Genomic DNA, 16,488 nt, shown 5'->3' with positions numbered 1-16,488 from the left:
GTCGCCATGTCGTCGAAACGCTGTTATTTTCATCCCGCAGTCCAATCACCTTTGTTTGGCCTTCCCAGGGACGCTGTACTTAGAGATCAATGGTTACAATTTATGTTTAACTCGGTTCCCGAAAATTATAATCCACATGTAAAACTATGTGCAGCACTTTCCGGGCAAGGAGCGCTAAGCTGCTGTCGAATCACAACACAGGAACCGCTGGCACAATCAGAACTCGTTACGTATTTCTGAAGGAGGGAACTTCATAGAACAAGGAAGACATCAGCCAGTTTTTATGACAGTGGAAACAGCGGTATACAGATAAGTAAATTATGTGAAAAATACTGTGTTTTTTTTTTTACACGCGAAACATGAACACATGTTATATTGCACACTATAAACACAATCAAAGCTTCAAAAAAACCCCACGAAAAACGGGACCTTTAAGATATTTATGATGAAATCCAAGAGCGTTTATTGAGCACTGAATACCGAGTTGGCCTCCTGATGTAGAACCTGGAAGCCCTGCACTGTGCTGACTAAATCAACATCAAAGGAGAAAGACAGAAGAGAGAAGAAATGATTGAATAAAGTCATTATTATTGTTCTATTTTTGCACACAACTAGAAAACTCGTCACTTCATAACATTAAGGTTGAACCACTGTAGTCACATGGACTGCTTTAACGATGTCTTTACTACCTTTCTGGGTCTTGAAAGGTGCAATTACATTGCTGCCTATGTGTGGTTCAGAAACCCTCGGATTTCATCAAAAAGATCTGTGTTTGTGTTCTAAAGATGAACAAAGGTCTTACAGGTTTGGAATTACATGAGGGTCAGTAATTAATGTCAGAATTTTCATTTTTGGGTGAACTAACCCTTTTAACACAGCCCAAGTGCCAAAAACGATGAAAAGTCTGCTTTGGCAAGTAAATAAAACAAACTTACTCAGGTTTTTCTTGCTTCAGAACTCAATGAACCAATGCATACAGTATATGAAATGAGCGATATCACACAACACTATGCTGTTTTCTCGGATATCAGCACGATTGCAAATGTGATATTGACTGTACAAGTACAACAGTTCAATAAACAAAAAATTTATATTAAATTATCACAATTTTGTCTGTTTTGCTCTTTCTCTCCAATGAAAATGGTTCCAATCAAAGCCACAACAGAACCGTTGTGCGTCAAATTTCGACCCTGCTTTCCATTATTTACCATTATTATGAGGTGAAAATGTTCCACATCTATATACAGTCAATAGTATATATTTTTGAGGAATGTGTGGGTGTGCATGCAGTGTGGGGCCCCATATCCATTTTTATTATGACATTTCAAGCAATGGATGTTTGTGCAATTCTGTTATATTTTAATGCTCAGTGGTGTGCTCTGGGATTTTTTACTTATCAAAACTGTGCTGTGGCAAAAAAATAAAAATAAAATAAAATGTTGGGAAACCTGAAATGTTTCTAAAGCAGGTAAATACAATATCTGTCACAATGACGGAAATCACTTTATTATCACTCATGTTCCAGTTAATTAATATTTTTAAATAAGGCAATGTGTTACGTAATACAGACATATTGGCCTACTACAGGCCTATTTAACACGTCTGTAATATTGCTGCAAAGATTAGGTAATCGGGTAGCGGCCTCAACGAGCATCAACACCAGCATATTTTAGTGTTATGCAGCATTGCATCTTAACAAACAAGTTGGTGGTGGCACAGAGCCTCTTCAGAGCAGCTTTAACCCAGCTGTGTAAAGATACTTTAAAAGTACTAATGAGGTAATCTCGCGTTACAATGAAATCAGGATATTTGTACACCGTATCGTACCATTTGTTCCTTGTGATTTCATCCAGCTTGTGTTACTGGGACATATAATGGAGAGAGATGATTTGATCATGAAGCCCCTGCAGGCAAAGAGAGAATGCTGAGAATAATCCACACGATCATGTTTTGACATTTGGCCTTGAATAAATGCGTGTGGCACACATCAAGTAACCAAATATACACAAAGCACTTGAGGAATATAATTACCTATAGTTTTTATGATGATATTATTTTGCAAATGATAATTCAGTGAATCTGAATATTAGTCAATTGTAATAAATGTGCATTGTCGACAACCGTTTTAACCAGGGGTCTTTGAAGGTCCTGCATGGTATATAAAGCATATTGGATATGTTATGGTATTTGTTTAGGTTGGCTGGTCCAGAAGATTAAAAATGAAACCATGTGACGAGGAACCAGATAGCCAGACGGACAGTGTCTTAGAAGATCATGTACTACATTGTTCCTTTCTTATGTAGTTTTAAGAGGGGATGTCTTTGTTGAAAATAACACACTGATGATGGCAGGCATTGTTTGAAAGGGTGTGATATCTATTTCTAGAAAAGGATGAGGTGAGGAATCCTTTTCTCACGAAGACGGCATATCTGAAACCACCTACGCTAAAAAAAGGATACTGTGTGCGTATTTTATGAAAAATAATATGAATAGATTAGACAACTAACACCGCTGTTATTGTTGGTTTAAGGAAGGTATTATGATGCTCTTCATTACCTTCAATTTATAACATATAATAGTGCTGAAATTGCTAGTTATTTTAATTTTGAAATGGATTTTATCGTCGTTTTGTGAAAATAAGAACAATCTGTATATCCTTCAATTACCCTTTTTATAAAAAATAATTTATGTAATTTTCATATTTATTATTTTTTTAATGGCATGTTTATCAACAAATGAGGAGATATGACCATTCAAAAAATAGACTAATATATTAGTCTAAAAGTCAATAATATGTCATTAGAATGGACCATTTGTTTCATTAGGTCCTGTTTTGTAAACTTGACCACCTTTCGTCTTCAAGTAGACATATTTGTTGCATAATGTATCATTATAATAGCACAGTTAAGTGCAGTCTGATACAAAGTGAAATAATGCATTTATAGAATATTAGTCAATGTAGAAGCCAAGTTAGTGCTACATGAGCAGCAAGATGCTCCTAGTATTCCAGACACGTTACCTGATACTGAATTTATACTGGTCTTCTTAGAGCTCCTTGTGTTCCTCCTCTGGCGTCCCGTATTTCTCATAACCCCAGCTGTTTTGTTTCTGGTGCCCTCCCTCACACCTATAGATAGAAAGGGGCCAGTATAAATAGCTATATCGTCATAAACTTACAGTACAGTAGACAACAAGAGAGAGAGAGAGAAAGGTGAACAAGGTAGTATGTGATCTTTATCATTTTTTATATTTTGAATGTATTAGTCCTTTACATAAATTTAATTACAGATTATATTTAAAATGTATTAGTTTTATTTGTTTTCCTTTACTTTCAAGTAATGTAAATGTTTTTTTGTATTTTTTATTTGTGCATTACTTTTTTATCTATCTATCTATCTATCTATCTATCTATCTATCTATCTATCTATCTATCTATCTATCTATCTATCTATCTATCTATCTATCTATCTATCTATCTATCTATCTATCTATCTATCGTCTGTCTGTCTGTCTATTTGTCTGAATCTATCTGTCCGTTGTCTATCCGTCTGCCCATCCATCTATCTATCTATCTATCTATCTATCTATCTATCTATCTATCTATCTATCTATCTATCTATCTATCTATCTATCTATCTGTCCGTTTTCTATCCGTCCGTCCGCCCATCTATCTATCTATCTATCTATCTATCTATCTATCTATCTATCTATCTATCTATCTATCTATCTATCTATCTATCTATCTATCTATCTATCTATCTGTCTGTCTGTATCTATCTGTCCGTTTTCTATCCGTCCGTCCGCCCATCTATCTATCTATCTATCTATCTATCTATCTATCTATCTATCTATCTATCTATCTATCTATCTATCTATCTATCTATCTATCTATCTATCTATCTATCTGTCTGTCTGTCTGTCTGTCTGTCTGTATCTATCTGTCCGTTTTCTATCCGTCCGTCCGCCCATCTATCTATCTATCTATCTATCTATCTATCTATCTATCTATCTATCTATCTATCTATCTATCTATCTATCTGTCCGTTGTCTATCCGTCCGCCCATCTATCTATCTATCTATCTATCTATCTATCTATCTATCTATCTATCTATCTATCTATCTGTCTGTCTGTCTGTCTGTCTGTATCTATCTGTCCGTTTTCTATCCGTCCGTCCATCCATCCATCCATCCATCCATCCATCCATCTATCTATCTATCTATCTATCTATCTATCTATCTATCTATCTATCTATCTATCTATCTATCTATCTATCTATCTATCTATCTATCTATCTATCTATCTATCTATCTATCTATCTGTCTGTCTGTCTGTCTGTCTGTCTGTCTGTCTGTCTGTCTGTCTGCCTATCTGTCTGTTGTCTCTCCATCCGCCCATCCATCCATCCATCCATCCATCCATCCATCTATCTATCTATCTATCTATCTATCTATCTATCTATCTATCTATCTGTCTGTCTGTCTGTCTGTCTGTATCTATCTGTCCGTTGTCTATCCGTCCATCCGCTCATCCATCCATCCATCCGTCCGTCTGTCTGTCTGTCTGTCTGTCTGTCTGTCTGTCTGTCTGTCTGTCTGTCTGTCTGTCTGTCTGTCTGTCTATCTGTATCTATCTGTCCGTTGTTTATCCGTCCGCCCATCCATCCATCCATCCATCCATCCATCCATCCATCCATCCATCTATCTATCTATCTATCTATCTATCTATCATTTTTAAAACAGGAGTCAGATGCTTTTTTTTTCGGCTCTCTCCTTCATTGAAAACGTGTGACCACAGTGACATCAGATTCATTTGAATTGCAGTATTCAGTGCCTGTTGGTGAGACCTGCACACAGAACAGAAAACCTGTAGCGTGATCTGATAGTAAGTGTCTTTTTGCTTTTAAAATCTGTTTTTTTGATTGAATTGAGGTCAAGGTGTCAATGTGATGTGTGGGATTTCCCCTGCAGCCAGAGCATCATGTGGCCGGCCCTCCTAGTGTGTCAGCTTGTCCTGATTCTCCAGTCGGAGGCTCAGAGTCCCTGCCTCACCCACCCAACATTCAGAGAACCAGGTATCTTTCTCTTCTCCTCTTCCTCTTTATGCATCTTTAATTCTCTCTTAAGTATCTCACCTTTCAGTTCCTTTGGAACCACAAAGGAACTTCAAGACCACCCAGCAATTTGAGGAGTGTGTTTTCTTGAACATGCAGTATTATTTTAATGATGTGTCCTTCTTTTAGTTGTGGTTTGTGTGGTTTTAAATGTCAACACAGCATAAAGAGCTTAATAGATTTCCATACCAACATCATGTGTGATAACTGTTTTCCTTTTTTATTTTACAGACAACTCTGATATCACAGTTATGTGTGGCACAAACAGGATGGATTTGTACATTTTGCTGTGCCCTATGTACTTCTATGGATATAACGAATCCATGGTGGCTCTTAATGGTCTCTTTGCCAAGCCCGAGTGCAAAGGAACCGCTGACTGGACCGCCAACCCACCTGTACTGAAATTCCAGTTCTACATCACTGAACCATACATATCTACTTGCTCCAATAAACTGGCGGTATTAGATGTTTTTCAGCAGAAATAATTTGTTATTATTATTTGTAGAGCACATTTCATACATAAAATGCAACTCAAAGTTCTTGACAGGTTAGAATATAAAAACATTTAGAAAAAGAGACTAAGAATAATAATAACAAAAACTATATATAATTTTGTCTTTTTCTAAATGTCTAAAATTTTTTAGTCTTTTAATAAATGTCCTATCATATACAGTACAGTCCAAAAGTTTGGAACCACTAAGATTTTTAATGTTTTTAAAAGAAGTTTCGTCTGCTCACCAAGGCTACATTTATTTAATTAAAAATACAGTAAAAAACAGTAATATTGTGAAATATTATTACAATTTAAAATAACTGTGTACTATTTAAATATATTTGACAAAGTAATTTATTCCTGTGATGCAAAGCTGAATTTTCAGCATCGTTACTCCAGTCTTCAGTGTCACATGATCCTTCAGAAATCATTCTAATATGCTGATTTGCTGCTCAATAAACATTAATGATTATTTTCAATGTTGAAAACAGTTGTGTACTTTTTTTTTTCAGGATTCCTTGATGAATAGAAAGTTCAAAAGAACAGCATTTATCTGAAATACAAAGCTTCTGTAGCATTATACACTACCGTTCAAAAATTTGGGGTCAGTAAGAATTTTTATTTTTATTTTTTTGAAAAGAAATTAAAGAAATGAATACTTTTATTCAGCAAGGATGCATTAAAGGCAGTAAAGACATTTATAATGTTACAAAAGATTAGATTTCAGATAAACACTGTTCTTTTGAACTTTCTATTCATCGAATAATCCTGAAAAAAAATATTGTACACAAATATTTTGTACAATTGTACACATTAAATGTTTCTTGAGCAGCAGATCAGCATATTAGAATGATTTCTGAAGGATCATGTGACACTGAAGACTGGAGTAATGATGCTGAAAATTCAGCTTTGCCATCACAGGAATAAATTACTTTGTGAAATATATTCAAATAGAAAACAGTTATTTTAAATTGTAATAATATTTCACAATATTACTGTTTTTACTGTATTTTTAATTAAATAAACGTAGCCTTGGTGAGCAGACGAAACTTCTTTTAAAAACATTAAAAATCTTAGTGGTTCCAAACTTTTGGACTGTACTGTATATGTATATGATTAAAATATTATTACAATTTCATAAAAAAAAATGTAATTATTTAAAATGTTAAAATATTTATTTATCTAATATATTTATATTATAAAATTATTATTTATTTATTTTTTTGCCTTTTCCCTCATTATTATTATTATTATTATTATTATTGTTATATTCTGACCTATAAAAAAACTTTGAGCTGCATTTTATTATTTTACAATCTTGTAAACATTTCGGATTGTTGATCTAAAAATAAAACAATATATATTTGCTATATATTACTATAAATTGCTAATATATAATTGCTATTCAAAAGTTGTCTTTTTTGCATGTTCAATTCAACAGATCACTCAGGAGGTCGGATCTGGGCTGTTCTCTGACTTCTCTAGTGTGCAGTCTGTGAACATCTCTGGGGTGGTCAACACTCAGGACCCCAATGCTGGAACCATCACATACCGGCAGGAGATGAAATACCTCTTTTCCTGCAGATACCCACTGCAGTACTTGATCAACAACACGGAGCTGAGTGTGTGAGTGGAGTGACCCTGTACAGTGGGATCCAACGGCCTGAGACCACATTGAAAACCTGGGTTTTTAAGGTTCAGAGTTTTAAGATTAAAAAACAACAACATTAAAGATACTTTATACCATAAAATGAAGAAAGAAAGAACTTTGTGACCATGTGAATGTTGTACAAACGGTCAGATGTTCTTCCTTGCATTGAAGCTTAAAATGGTCTTTGGCATCAAACTTGCACAAAAAATCTAATTTTATGAATTTGTAATGAAAAATGTATTTTAAAAAATAATAATAATAAAGTTTTCAGTGGTCTCAGACTTTTGGCCTCCACTTTCTTATTAGATCATTTACATTGAACACATTTCAGGATGAGTTACTCTGCCATTTACACAAAAATGCTGTTGTTCTGTGTTTTGGGGGCAGATCTGGAGTGAGTCTGGCAATTAAGGACAATAACGGTAGTTTCATCAGCACTCTGAGCATGCTTCTTTTTGAGGTATTATATGTTTCTTTGGCTTAGATTTGCAATGATCATTTAGCATAACACTTTATGACAGTTATATTCAAGGGTTACTGGTACTGGCCAATTGCAAGTTCATAACTGTCTGTCTGCACTGACTTAAAGGACTATACATATACAACTCGTCTCTTCATTCCTCCAACGGGTCTCATGCTGAAGACCAGGGTTTTTGCGGAAGTTCGAGCCACTAATCTCACAGAGAGGTACTTCGCTCAGTCTGAAACTATGAATTATGTTATCCATCATAAGGTGGTCTATGATATAAGATACAAATTAAGTCCAGGGGAGAAGGGAGCGACCAATGAAAATGATGTCCTGGGGATTTTAGTCACAGCCCTGATGTTATCCAGAATGAAAATCTTATAACCATTAAAAAAAAATAAAAAAAAAAATAATAATATATTAAATCTTCAGTTTTGAAGTTGATGGATCACTTTTGTATTCCCCCTTAAAGGTTCAATGTTCTGTTGGATCGATGTTATACAACCACTAACCCTTACCCAGGCAACAGCACATCATTTGACCTGTTCGTCGGGTAAGTGTGAAGGCTTAAATCTAAAAAATGAATTAATTTTTTGTTTACCTGCGTACCTCATGTGACCATTAACCAATGTCAGGGGACCATGAATATGCATGTGTTGTTAAATTATTGACTTAAAAACAATTAGGCAGAATCGATATTGTGAAAATTATGAATAATTTACTGCCATTGTGTGAATAATATGTAATTGTGTAATCAATAAAAAAGTAACTGTAGTCTAATTTTTAGAATTTTAAAACCAGTACATAATCCAGATTACATATAATCAGTTACTACACACTGCCCAGCATTGATTATATTGTCCTCTGTCATTCTCAGATGTAACCATGATCTACAAACCATAATGGGTGTGAATGGAGAACAGCAGGTGGCGCGCTTCTCGTTCGAGACCTTTCGCTTTGTAGAGCACAGAAACAGGACAGTGTCAACCTTTTATCTGCACTGTGCCACCAGGCTCTGCGAGAGCTCTTTCTGTAGATCCTTACGGCAGGTATGAACACAACCGAATGACAACGTGCACCACCAAAAACCACAACATGTAATTCACAAGAGGGCCATGCCATCATCTAACTGAGGTGTATTCAAATGCATTTTATGACACATGCATCAGAATTGCTCAACTCCTGCGAGGAAGAGGAGAGAAGTCCAGTCGGCTCAGGGAACCTCAGTGAGTGACGTCGCCACAGTGAGCTCTGGACCAATCATCACCAAAGTGGATGGTAAGAGCAGTCAGCCCTTTGAGAGAAATCATTTCAATATGCAAATCAAGTCAACAAGTTCATCAATTAAGAAATAAGTTCACTTCATCCATAAGCAGCTCTACAGGACAATAAAATCATTATTCAGCTCATTATGTTGATTCACTTCAGTTCAATAACATGAATGCAATATGCATTAATAAATTGGAGTAAAGATGTTGTATTATCATTTGCATATGTATTTTTTTTTTTTTTAATGTATTTTGACTTAATTTAATGCCATGTGTTTGAAAATTTTCTTTTCTTTTTATAATCCTTTTAGAACCTTTTGCACCTGTTGCAGCAGGTATGGATGTTTTCTGACATTTATTAAAGGAAATATGGGTCCCACTTTATATTAAGTGTCTTTAACTACTATATACTAAGATTTAAATCATTTGGTACAATGCACTTATTGTGTACATACATGTTTTACACTCTACTTCTGTTTTAAAAAATATCTGCATATCTGTACACCCTTTCCTTACATCTTAATAGGGTTAGTTCACCAAAAAATGAAATAGCTGTCATTAATTACTCACCCTCATGTCCTTCCAAACCCTTAAGACTTTCGTTCATCTTCAGAACACAAATGAAGATCTTTTTGATGAAATCTGAGAGCTTTCTGTCCCTCTTTAGACATCTACACAACTAAAACATTGATGCTTCAAAAAGTTCATAAAGAGGTCATAAAAAACAAATCCAAATGAATTGAGTGGTTTCGTCCAAAATTTCTGAAGAGACTCGATCACTTTATATGATGAACAGATTTAATTTAGGCTTTTACTCACATATAAACATTGATCAGCGAACATAAACAGAAGCTCAACCAAACCTGCTTGACGAATGAAAACAAACCTCTTGCGGAAGCTCAAACAAGAATGAACCTCACTGGTTCTCGCACGTCAAGCGAACATGCTTGAGCTTCTGTTTACCACAACTGCTGTGTGAGTTGATGAATATTTATTTGTGAATAAAAGCCTGAATTCAATCTGTTCATCATATGAAGTGATCGTTTCTCTTCAGAAAATTTGGAATAAACCACTCAATTCATATGGATTAATTTTACGATCTCTTTATGAGCGTCAAAGTGTCAGTCACGTAGCTGTCTATAGAGGGACTGAAAGCTCTCAGATTTCATCAAAAAGATCTTCACTTGTGTTCCGAAGATGAGCGAAATTCTTACAGGTTTGGAACGACATGAGGGTGAGTAATTAATGACAGAATTTTCATTTTTGGGTGAACTACCCCTTTAACGCACTCTTAAAGGTGCCGTAGAACGTCTTTTCAAAAGATGTAATATAAGTCTAAGGTGTCCCCTTAACGTGTCTGTGAAGTTTCAGCTCAAAATACCCCATAGATTTTTTTTAATTAATTTTTTTAACTGCCTATTTTGGGGCATCATTAACTATGCACCGATTCAGGCTGCGCGGCCCCTTTAAATCTCTTGTTCCCTGCCCTCCCGAGCTCTCGACTATAAGTGCAGATATACAGTGCATAAACAAAGTTCACACAGCTAATATAACCCTCAAATGGATCTTTACAAGATGTTCGTCATTCATGCTGCATGCATGCAACGATTCCTGTGAGTATAGTATTTATTTGGATGTTTACATTTGATTCTGAATGAGTTTGAGGCTATATGCTCTGTGGCTAACGGGCTAATGCTACACTGTTGGAGAGATTTACAAAGAATGAAGTTGTGTTTGTGCATTATATAGACTGCAAGTGTTTAAAAATGAAAATAGTGACGGCTCTTGTCTCCGCGAATACAGTAATAAACGATGGTAACTTTAACCACATTTAACAGTACATTAGCAACATGCTAACGAAACATTTAGAAAGACAATTTACAAATATCACTAAAAATATCATGTAATCATGGATCATGTCAGTTATTATTGCTCCATCTGCCATTTTCCGCTATTGTTCTTGCTTGCTTACCTAGTCTGATGATTCAGCTGTGCACAGATCCAGACGTTAAAACTGGCTGCACTTGTGTAATGCCTTGAACATGGGCTGGCATATGCAAATATTGGAGTCATACATATTAATGATCCCAACTGTTACGTAACAGTTGGTGTTATGTTGAGATTCGCCTGTCTTCCGGAGGTCTTTTAAACAAATTAGATTTATATAAGAAGGAGGAAGCAATGGAGTTTGAAACTCAACATATGTCTTTTCCACGAACTCTTGTTATTCAACTATGCCGAGGTAAATTCAATTTTTGATTCTAAGGCACCTTTAAACCTAACCATACCACCAAACCTGTCCGTAACTTTAACCTCAACAGTAGCAAATGTGTTTTGCAATAGAACATGAACACAATAAGTACATTGTACCAAAGATATATATTTTTTTACATACATAGTAGTTAAAGACACCTAGTATAAAGTGATACCGATGATTGAATTAGAGTTCACCTAAACCTTTTGTTAGTTGTGCACTTTTGCTTAGGTCTGTGTGTTGTTCTAATGTTTGTGTAGCATCTGAGGCTCAGAACGCAACGGAGGCAGTGGTGGGAGTCTCTGTGGCAGCGGGGGTATTCGGAGCGCTGTGCATCATCATGCTGGCTATGCTTGTCTACAAGATCCGCAGGGACAAGTACAGTTTAGACAAATCAACACTTTTTCACTGACAGCTCTAAAACAGAAATCCCATTCCTGACAGGGTTCCCTTGCCACCGTGAAAGCTGTTTTAGCAGACACTCTAGAAAGGGCCTCTGCAGTGATCTGTAGTTAAAGAGGATAGGAATGGGACGATGAGTAGATGATGCCACAAGGAAGAACAAAATCTCACCAAACCACTGTAATAAATAGATTTGTGCCTTACAGTAAAACAATCTACTGAATGGTTTAGATTCATCATACTTTTTTTGCATGCCAAGGTTCATTATGATATTAACTATATTCCATTTATATATCTGAATTTTGGGATTTTCTGTACGAGGGCATTCTTGTAAAAAAACGTTTTTTGCTAATGTTATTGTAATTTTATGACTGATTAAAGCAAAACTAAGAAATATTAATTTACAGTTGTAAACACTAGCCTTCATGGACTCAGATTTGTGCTTGTTATAAAATTTTATACCTTTATGTAACTACATTTACAATCAGATTTTTTTTCCCCAAAAGTGTAAATGCCTATGTGGCATTTGATTTACTTAATTTGTAAGTTATATTAAATGCATTAATTAAATAAAATACAGAAATCATATGCATTTTAAAGGGATAATTCACCCCCAAAAAATTCTGCCATTTACTCACCCTGAAGTTGTTCCAAACCTGCATGACATTGTTTCTTCCGCTGAACACAAGATATTTTGAAGAATGTCGGTAATGAAGCAGTTTATGGGCCCCATTGACTTCCATAGTATGGAATAATAAATAATTATATATATATATATACACACACACACACACACACACACACAATGGAAGTCAGTGACTGACATTCTTTAAAAGATCTTCTTTTGTGTTCAGCAGAAGAAACCATATCATACAGGTTTGGAACAACTTGAGGGTGAGTAAATGGCAGAATTTTCATTTTTGGGTGAACTATCCCTATAATGTATTATATATAATGCTAGACAGCAATGAGAAGATATTACACAATGTGCAGAGAAGTTTAAAAAAAAGAGACTTTATTAACAGTTTAGAAACAATCTTCTCCCTTTTCCACGTATTTTCCTCTCCACACAGACTTGACAAAACAAGTGAAGATGTGAAAAAAAAAAGAAAAAGAAAAAAAATCCACTTTTCCAATCAGTGAAATTCCTTTGAAGTCAGTGCAGCAGACTAATCCTACTGAAGTCCATAAATACAGGAGATGTTTGGCATAGAAGATGCTCACAGGTACAAACAGATAATGGTTTTGGTAATGGGCCGCATGGAAAAAAGTGAACTAGCAAAAAACAAACAAGATGAGACACAAGCTGTTAAAGCAACACAATTCAGCAGGAACTTCACATTTCCTCAATATCTGGACGCAAAGCAAAGGTGTCTTGAGTCAGAAGACATGACAAATGACCGTTTTCAGCGGAGCTGCATTAATGCTGCATTATATATAATAAAAAGTACAGCATTTGCTTTGGTCAAGCATGCCATTTTTGATTTCCTTGTGACTCAAACCAATTGGGGGTCATGTTTCTGAGAGGGAAAAGATCAATAATTCATGGATTAAGAAGCGAAACTAAATGTGAATGGAAAGAGAACACAGCCTTGAGTTGGGTTTGGTATTTTCTTTTGGCTCAGGGTCACTGAACATGAACTACTGAAATGGACACAGTCATTTTCAAGCTGTTCCAATTTGTTGAGGGGTGGGGCAGAGAAAAAAAAAAAAAAAAAAAAAGGATTTTGAACCACTTAACGGAGTCAATAAATAGATCCCAAAAATTTTTTTTAAGATTTCCAGATGTTATAATTCATCCTCTATATGGTTTTCAGATTTACTGCTCTCTTTTGATTCTGCAAAAATAAAATAAACACACATATTAGCATACAATGAACTACTATATTTATATAAAAGATACAAAACCTATAGATCCTGATATTTTTAGTTCATAGAGCATGTTGAAATGATTTTGCATCTACACTAATGGTGCGTTCACACCAGACGCGAATGAAGCGTTATGTTAGGATGGTTAGTGGTAGAGCTGCACGATTTTGGATAAAATGAGAATCACGATTCTCCCACAATTCTGAATAGACAACTAACGTTCTATCAATGTTTATTTAAAAATATGCAGTCTATTTAGAAATATTTAATTTAATTTAATTTAATTTAATTTAATTTAATTTAATTTAATTTAATTTAATTTAATTTAATTTATTATTATTATTATTATTATTATTATTAAATCGTACTGGATGAATCATTGTTTTTAAATGAATCTCCTGAATAAACGATTCAATGACTTTTTAAGTCACTTGTCTTCTATTGGCCTAGCAATGTAATCAATAAAATAATTTTTTGAAGTATCAAGTTATTTTCAAAACGTAATTTGCTCTATTTTGATTGCCAAAGTAGACATTAGTGTTTTCATCTGAACTATAATCTATCACAGTACTTCTGTATTTATTTGAATTGTTCTAACACAGAAATGATGATACTGTGTGGTTGAAATGACATTGTGAAGCAGTTTCGTACCAACTGCTCTCTCTGGGTCAGCGGCAGCGCCAACGCAGATTTGAATGTTCCGCTGTGATCGTACTTGTTAGAAGTTTAATAGACATCTAGCCGACTCGTCATTTAGGAATAAGATTGTGGGGGTGTTTGAATCAAGATTGCGATCTTTTAGCGATTAATCGTGCAGCTCAAGTTAGTGGACTGAGAATTACCTGTATCATCCGTATTTTCTGCTGCATTTAGTTCAGGTGTGGTTTCTTCCTTTTTTTCTTCAGTTGGAGGCTCCTCTGCTGGCTTCACCTCTTCAGCTAAAAAGCACAATTTAAATATCAGTTTTACTCCACATTAGCAGAAAAAAGTGGCCTTCTAATTGTCAAAAAAATTCTTTTATGCTAAAATAAAATGTGTCTAACCATCATCGCTCTTGGGAAGAATAACCTTCTCTGCATCTTCTGTGCTGTTAGCTTTGTTGTTCTCTGTGGAGGTGCTGTTTTTGTCTTTAGCCTTATCTTTAGGCTTCGGTTTGGCAAACTTTGCTTTGTTCAGCAAGTAGTTGACCTCCCTGTCTAAGAGGGAAAGCTTAGCTTCAAGGTCCTTCGAGAGTAGAACAGGTTTCTCTGTTGGGGACAATTTCTCCTGTTCAGCAACGGTCTTGTTTTTCCATGTCTGCAATAAAAACAAAAAGCAAAATGTGCATCAAAAGTGTTTACTGTGTGGAATTCAGTTGAAGGGAAGGGAAGGATTAAATAAATGGGAATGGGGTGGGGTTGGGGGAGAGAAGTAAAGCTATTACATACCATTGTCTCATTTATGACCCTCTCTAGTGTCTTCAGTTCAACCTCTGTGAAGATCTGGTCACTCTCAGGAATCAGTTTAGCACTCCTGTGAACAAAGGGCCATGCAAGTTAAAAAGTTAGTATTCTTTTATTTGGAGATGTTGCAGACTGAGGACTCTCCTCCCCAAAACTAAATAAAAATACAATAAAATGAATAAAGTTAAAATTCATAAATTATTATATTTTTATATATTATATATTTAAAGTATTTAAATTATTTTAAATATTTATAATATAATATTATTTTATTATCAATTAATATATTTAAAATGTTTAAAAAATTAAAATTTAACTATACAAAATAGATTTAGAAAACCTTTACATTTAATAAAATATTTTTTAAAAATGTATTTACTTTCTAAAAATACAATTTAAAAAATAAAGAATTAAATTAAATAGATTACATTTATTTATTATGTGTATTTAATTTAAATAATTTCAATTCAAATAAATATTTAAATATTTTTTTTAAAATATTAAAATTATTCATTTTAAATATAAAAAGATTTAAAATGAAAATAAATTATTTAAATTATATTATAATTATTTTAATTATTTTAAAATATTTAAAAAATAAATTGTTTAATTTATAATTTAATTATTTTAATTGATTTAATTGCTTTCTCAAAAAATACATTAAATAAATAAAATTAAAACAAATATTTATATAAATTTAATTTATTAAATATTTAGATATACATTTCTACATTTAAATTAATTTATTAAAAAAATATTACATTTATTCATTTAAATAGGTTCTCTGAAAATACTATACATACATTTGTGTAAAAATAGATTTTCTAAAAATGCATTCATTTTTTTTTTTAAATAAATAAAACATGTAAAAATAAAATAAAATAATGAAGCTCTCACTAACTTGAGGAAGATGGACGAGTGGTTGAGCATGCTGTCGAGAGCTGCCAGTCTGTCAGGCCATTTCTTTCTCTCCTCCACTCTGAAGAACATGGCTTTACAAAGCTTTCTCAACTCAGACAACTTTTCCTTCAGCTCCTTTGTACCAGCGGCATATCCTTCCTCATCCATCCAGTTAGAAGCCTCGCTCAGCTTGCCCGTGATCTGCTCCTTCTCCTCCTCAGTCACGACAGCCAGATACTCATCTTGATACAGCTTATCCTAGATGAAGAGAGGGAAAAAAAATGAACTGGATTTGTTGTAAATTCAAATAAATAGTTGACTTAAAAATTAAAACAATCAATTTTGCTGTAATAACGATCATTTTACAATGCTCCATCAAAAAGCTGTAAGCTCACTACAGATTTGCAAATGAAGCTTTTTAGACTTGGACAAAGACAGTTCCGTCATTGTCACACCAATGGATATACGAGTCACTGCTCAAACGCTGGGAAGGGCTGCAGAGAGCTTCATTATACCTGCGTCTCAAAGATAAAAGCCTCCAGGCTGTTCAGGGTCTTTTCTCTCTCCTGCTTCTCCAAATCACGGTCAGTGAGGTCCTGCAGCCTGATACAAGGGAGGAACACATGGTAATT

At 34.4% G+C, this 16,488-nt stretch overlaps 2 protein-coding genes across 3 annotated transcripts in view; one reads left to right on the top strand and one right to left on the bottom strand.

Moving 5' to 3' along the window:
- Positions 1–2,957: 2,957 nt before the first annotated feature.
- On the top strand, positions 2,958–12,045 carry si:ch73-261i21.5 (zona pellucida-like domain-containing protein 1). 2 transcript variants are annotated; one of them, XM_048180689.1, is made up of 12 exons: positions 2,958–3,220; positions 4,822–4,882; positions 4,969–5,072; positions 5,343–5,569; positions 7,046–7,230; positions 7,643–7,715; positions 7,845–7,942; positions 8,194–8,274; positions 8,599–8,770; positions 8,891–8,999; positions 9,301–9,324; positions 11,504–12,045. In XM_048180689.1, exons 3-12 carry the CDS (start codon positions 4,979–4,981, stop codon positions 11,653–11,655), a joined length of 1,215 nt encoding a protein of 404 aa, XP_048036646.1. In that variant the 5' UTR covers positions 2,958–3,220; positions 4,822–4,882; positions 4,969–4,978; the 3' UTR covers positions 11,656–12,045. The 2 variants fall into 2 exon arrangements, with proteins under 2 accessions (XP_048036646.1, XP_048036639.1); XM_048180682.1 differs by lacking the exon at positions 2,958–3,220 and having other exon boundaries at positions 4,721–4,882.
- Positions 12,046–12,643: 598 nt separating this feature from the next.
- hyou1 (hypoxia up-regulated 1) overlaps positions 12,644–16,488 on the bottom strand; it is a 13,592-nt gene continuing 9,747 nt past the window's right edge. The window contains exons 19-24 of the mRNA XM_048180672.1: positions 16,372–16,459; positions 15,858–16,114; positions 14,942–15,026; positions 14,558–14,810; positions 14,357–14,452; positions 12,644–13,483 (exon numbers count right to left, since the gene is read on the bottom strand). Coding sequence (XP_048036629.1) covers positions 13,434–13,483; positions 14,357–14,452; positions 14,558–14,810; positions 14,942–15,026; positions 15,858–16,114; positions 16,372–16,459 — 829 coding nt within the window. The 3' untranslated portion in view covers positions 12,644–13,433. The remainder of the gene's footprint in view (positions 13,484–14,356; positions 14,453–14,557; positions 14,811–14,941; positions 15,027–15,857; positions 16,115–16,371; positions 16,460–16,488) is intronic.

The sequence above is a fragment of the Megalobrama amblycephala genome, linkage group LG2 (genome assembly GCF_018812025.1).
Source record: "Megalobrama amblycephala isolate DHTTF-2021 linkage group LG2, ASM1881202v1, whole genome shotgun sequence".
Taxonomy (NCBI): Eukaryota; Metazoa; Chordata; class Actinopteri; order Cypriniformes; family Xenocyprididae; genus Megalobrama; species Megalobrama amblycephala.
This window is presented reverse-complemented; position numbering and strand designations above follow the sequence as displayed.

Excerpts from the sequence above, each read along its gene's own strand:
- si:ch73-261i21.5 (XM_048180689.1), top strand. The coding sequence starts at position 4,979 with ATGTGGCCGGCCCTCCTAGTGTGTCAGCTTGTCCTGATTCTCCAGTCG. Across the intron at positions 7,716-7,844 it reads TGAGCATGCTTCTTTTTGAG|GACTATACATATACAACTCG; the intron begins GTATTATATGTT and ends ACTGACTTAAAG. Across the intron at positions 9,325-11,503 it reads TTTTGCACCTGTTGCAGCAG|CATCTGAGGCTCAGAACGCA; the intron begins GTATGGATGTTT and ends ATGTTTGTGTAG.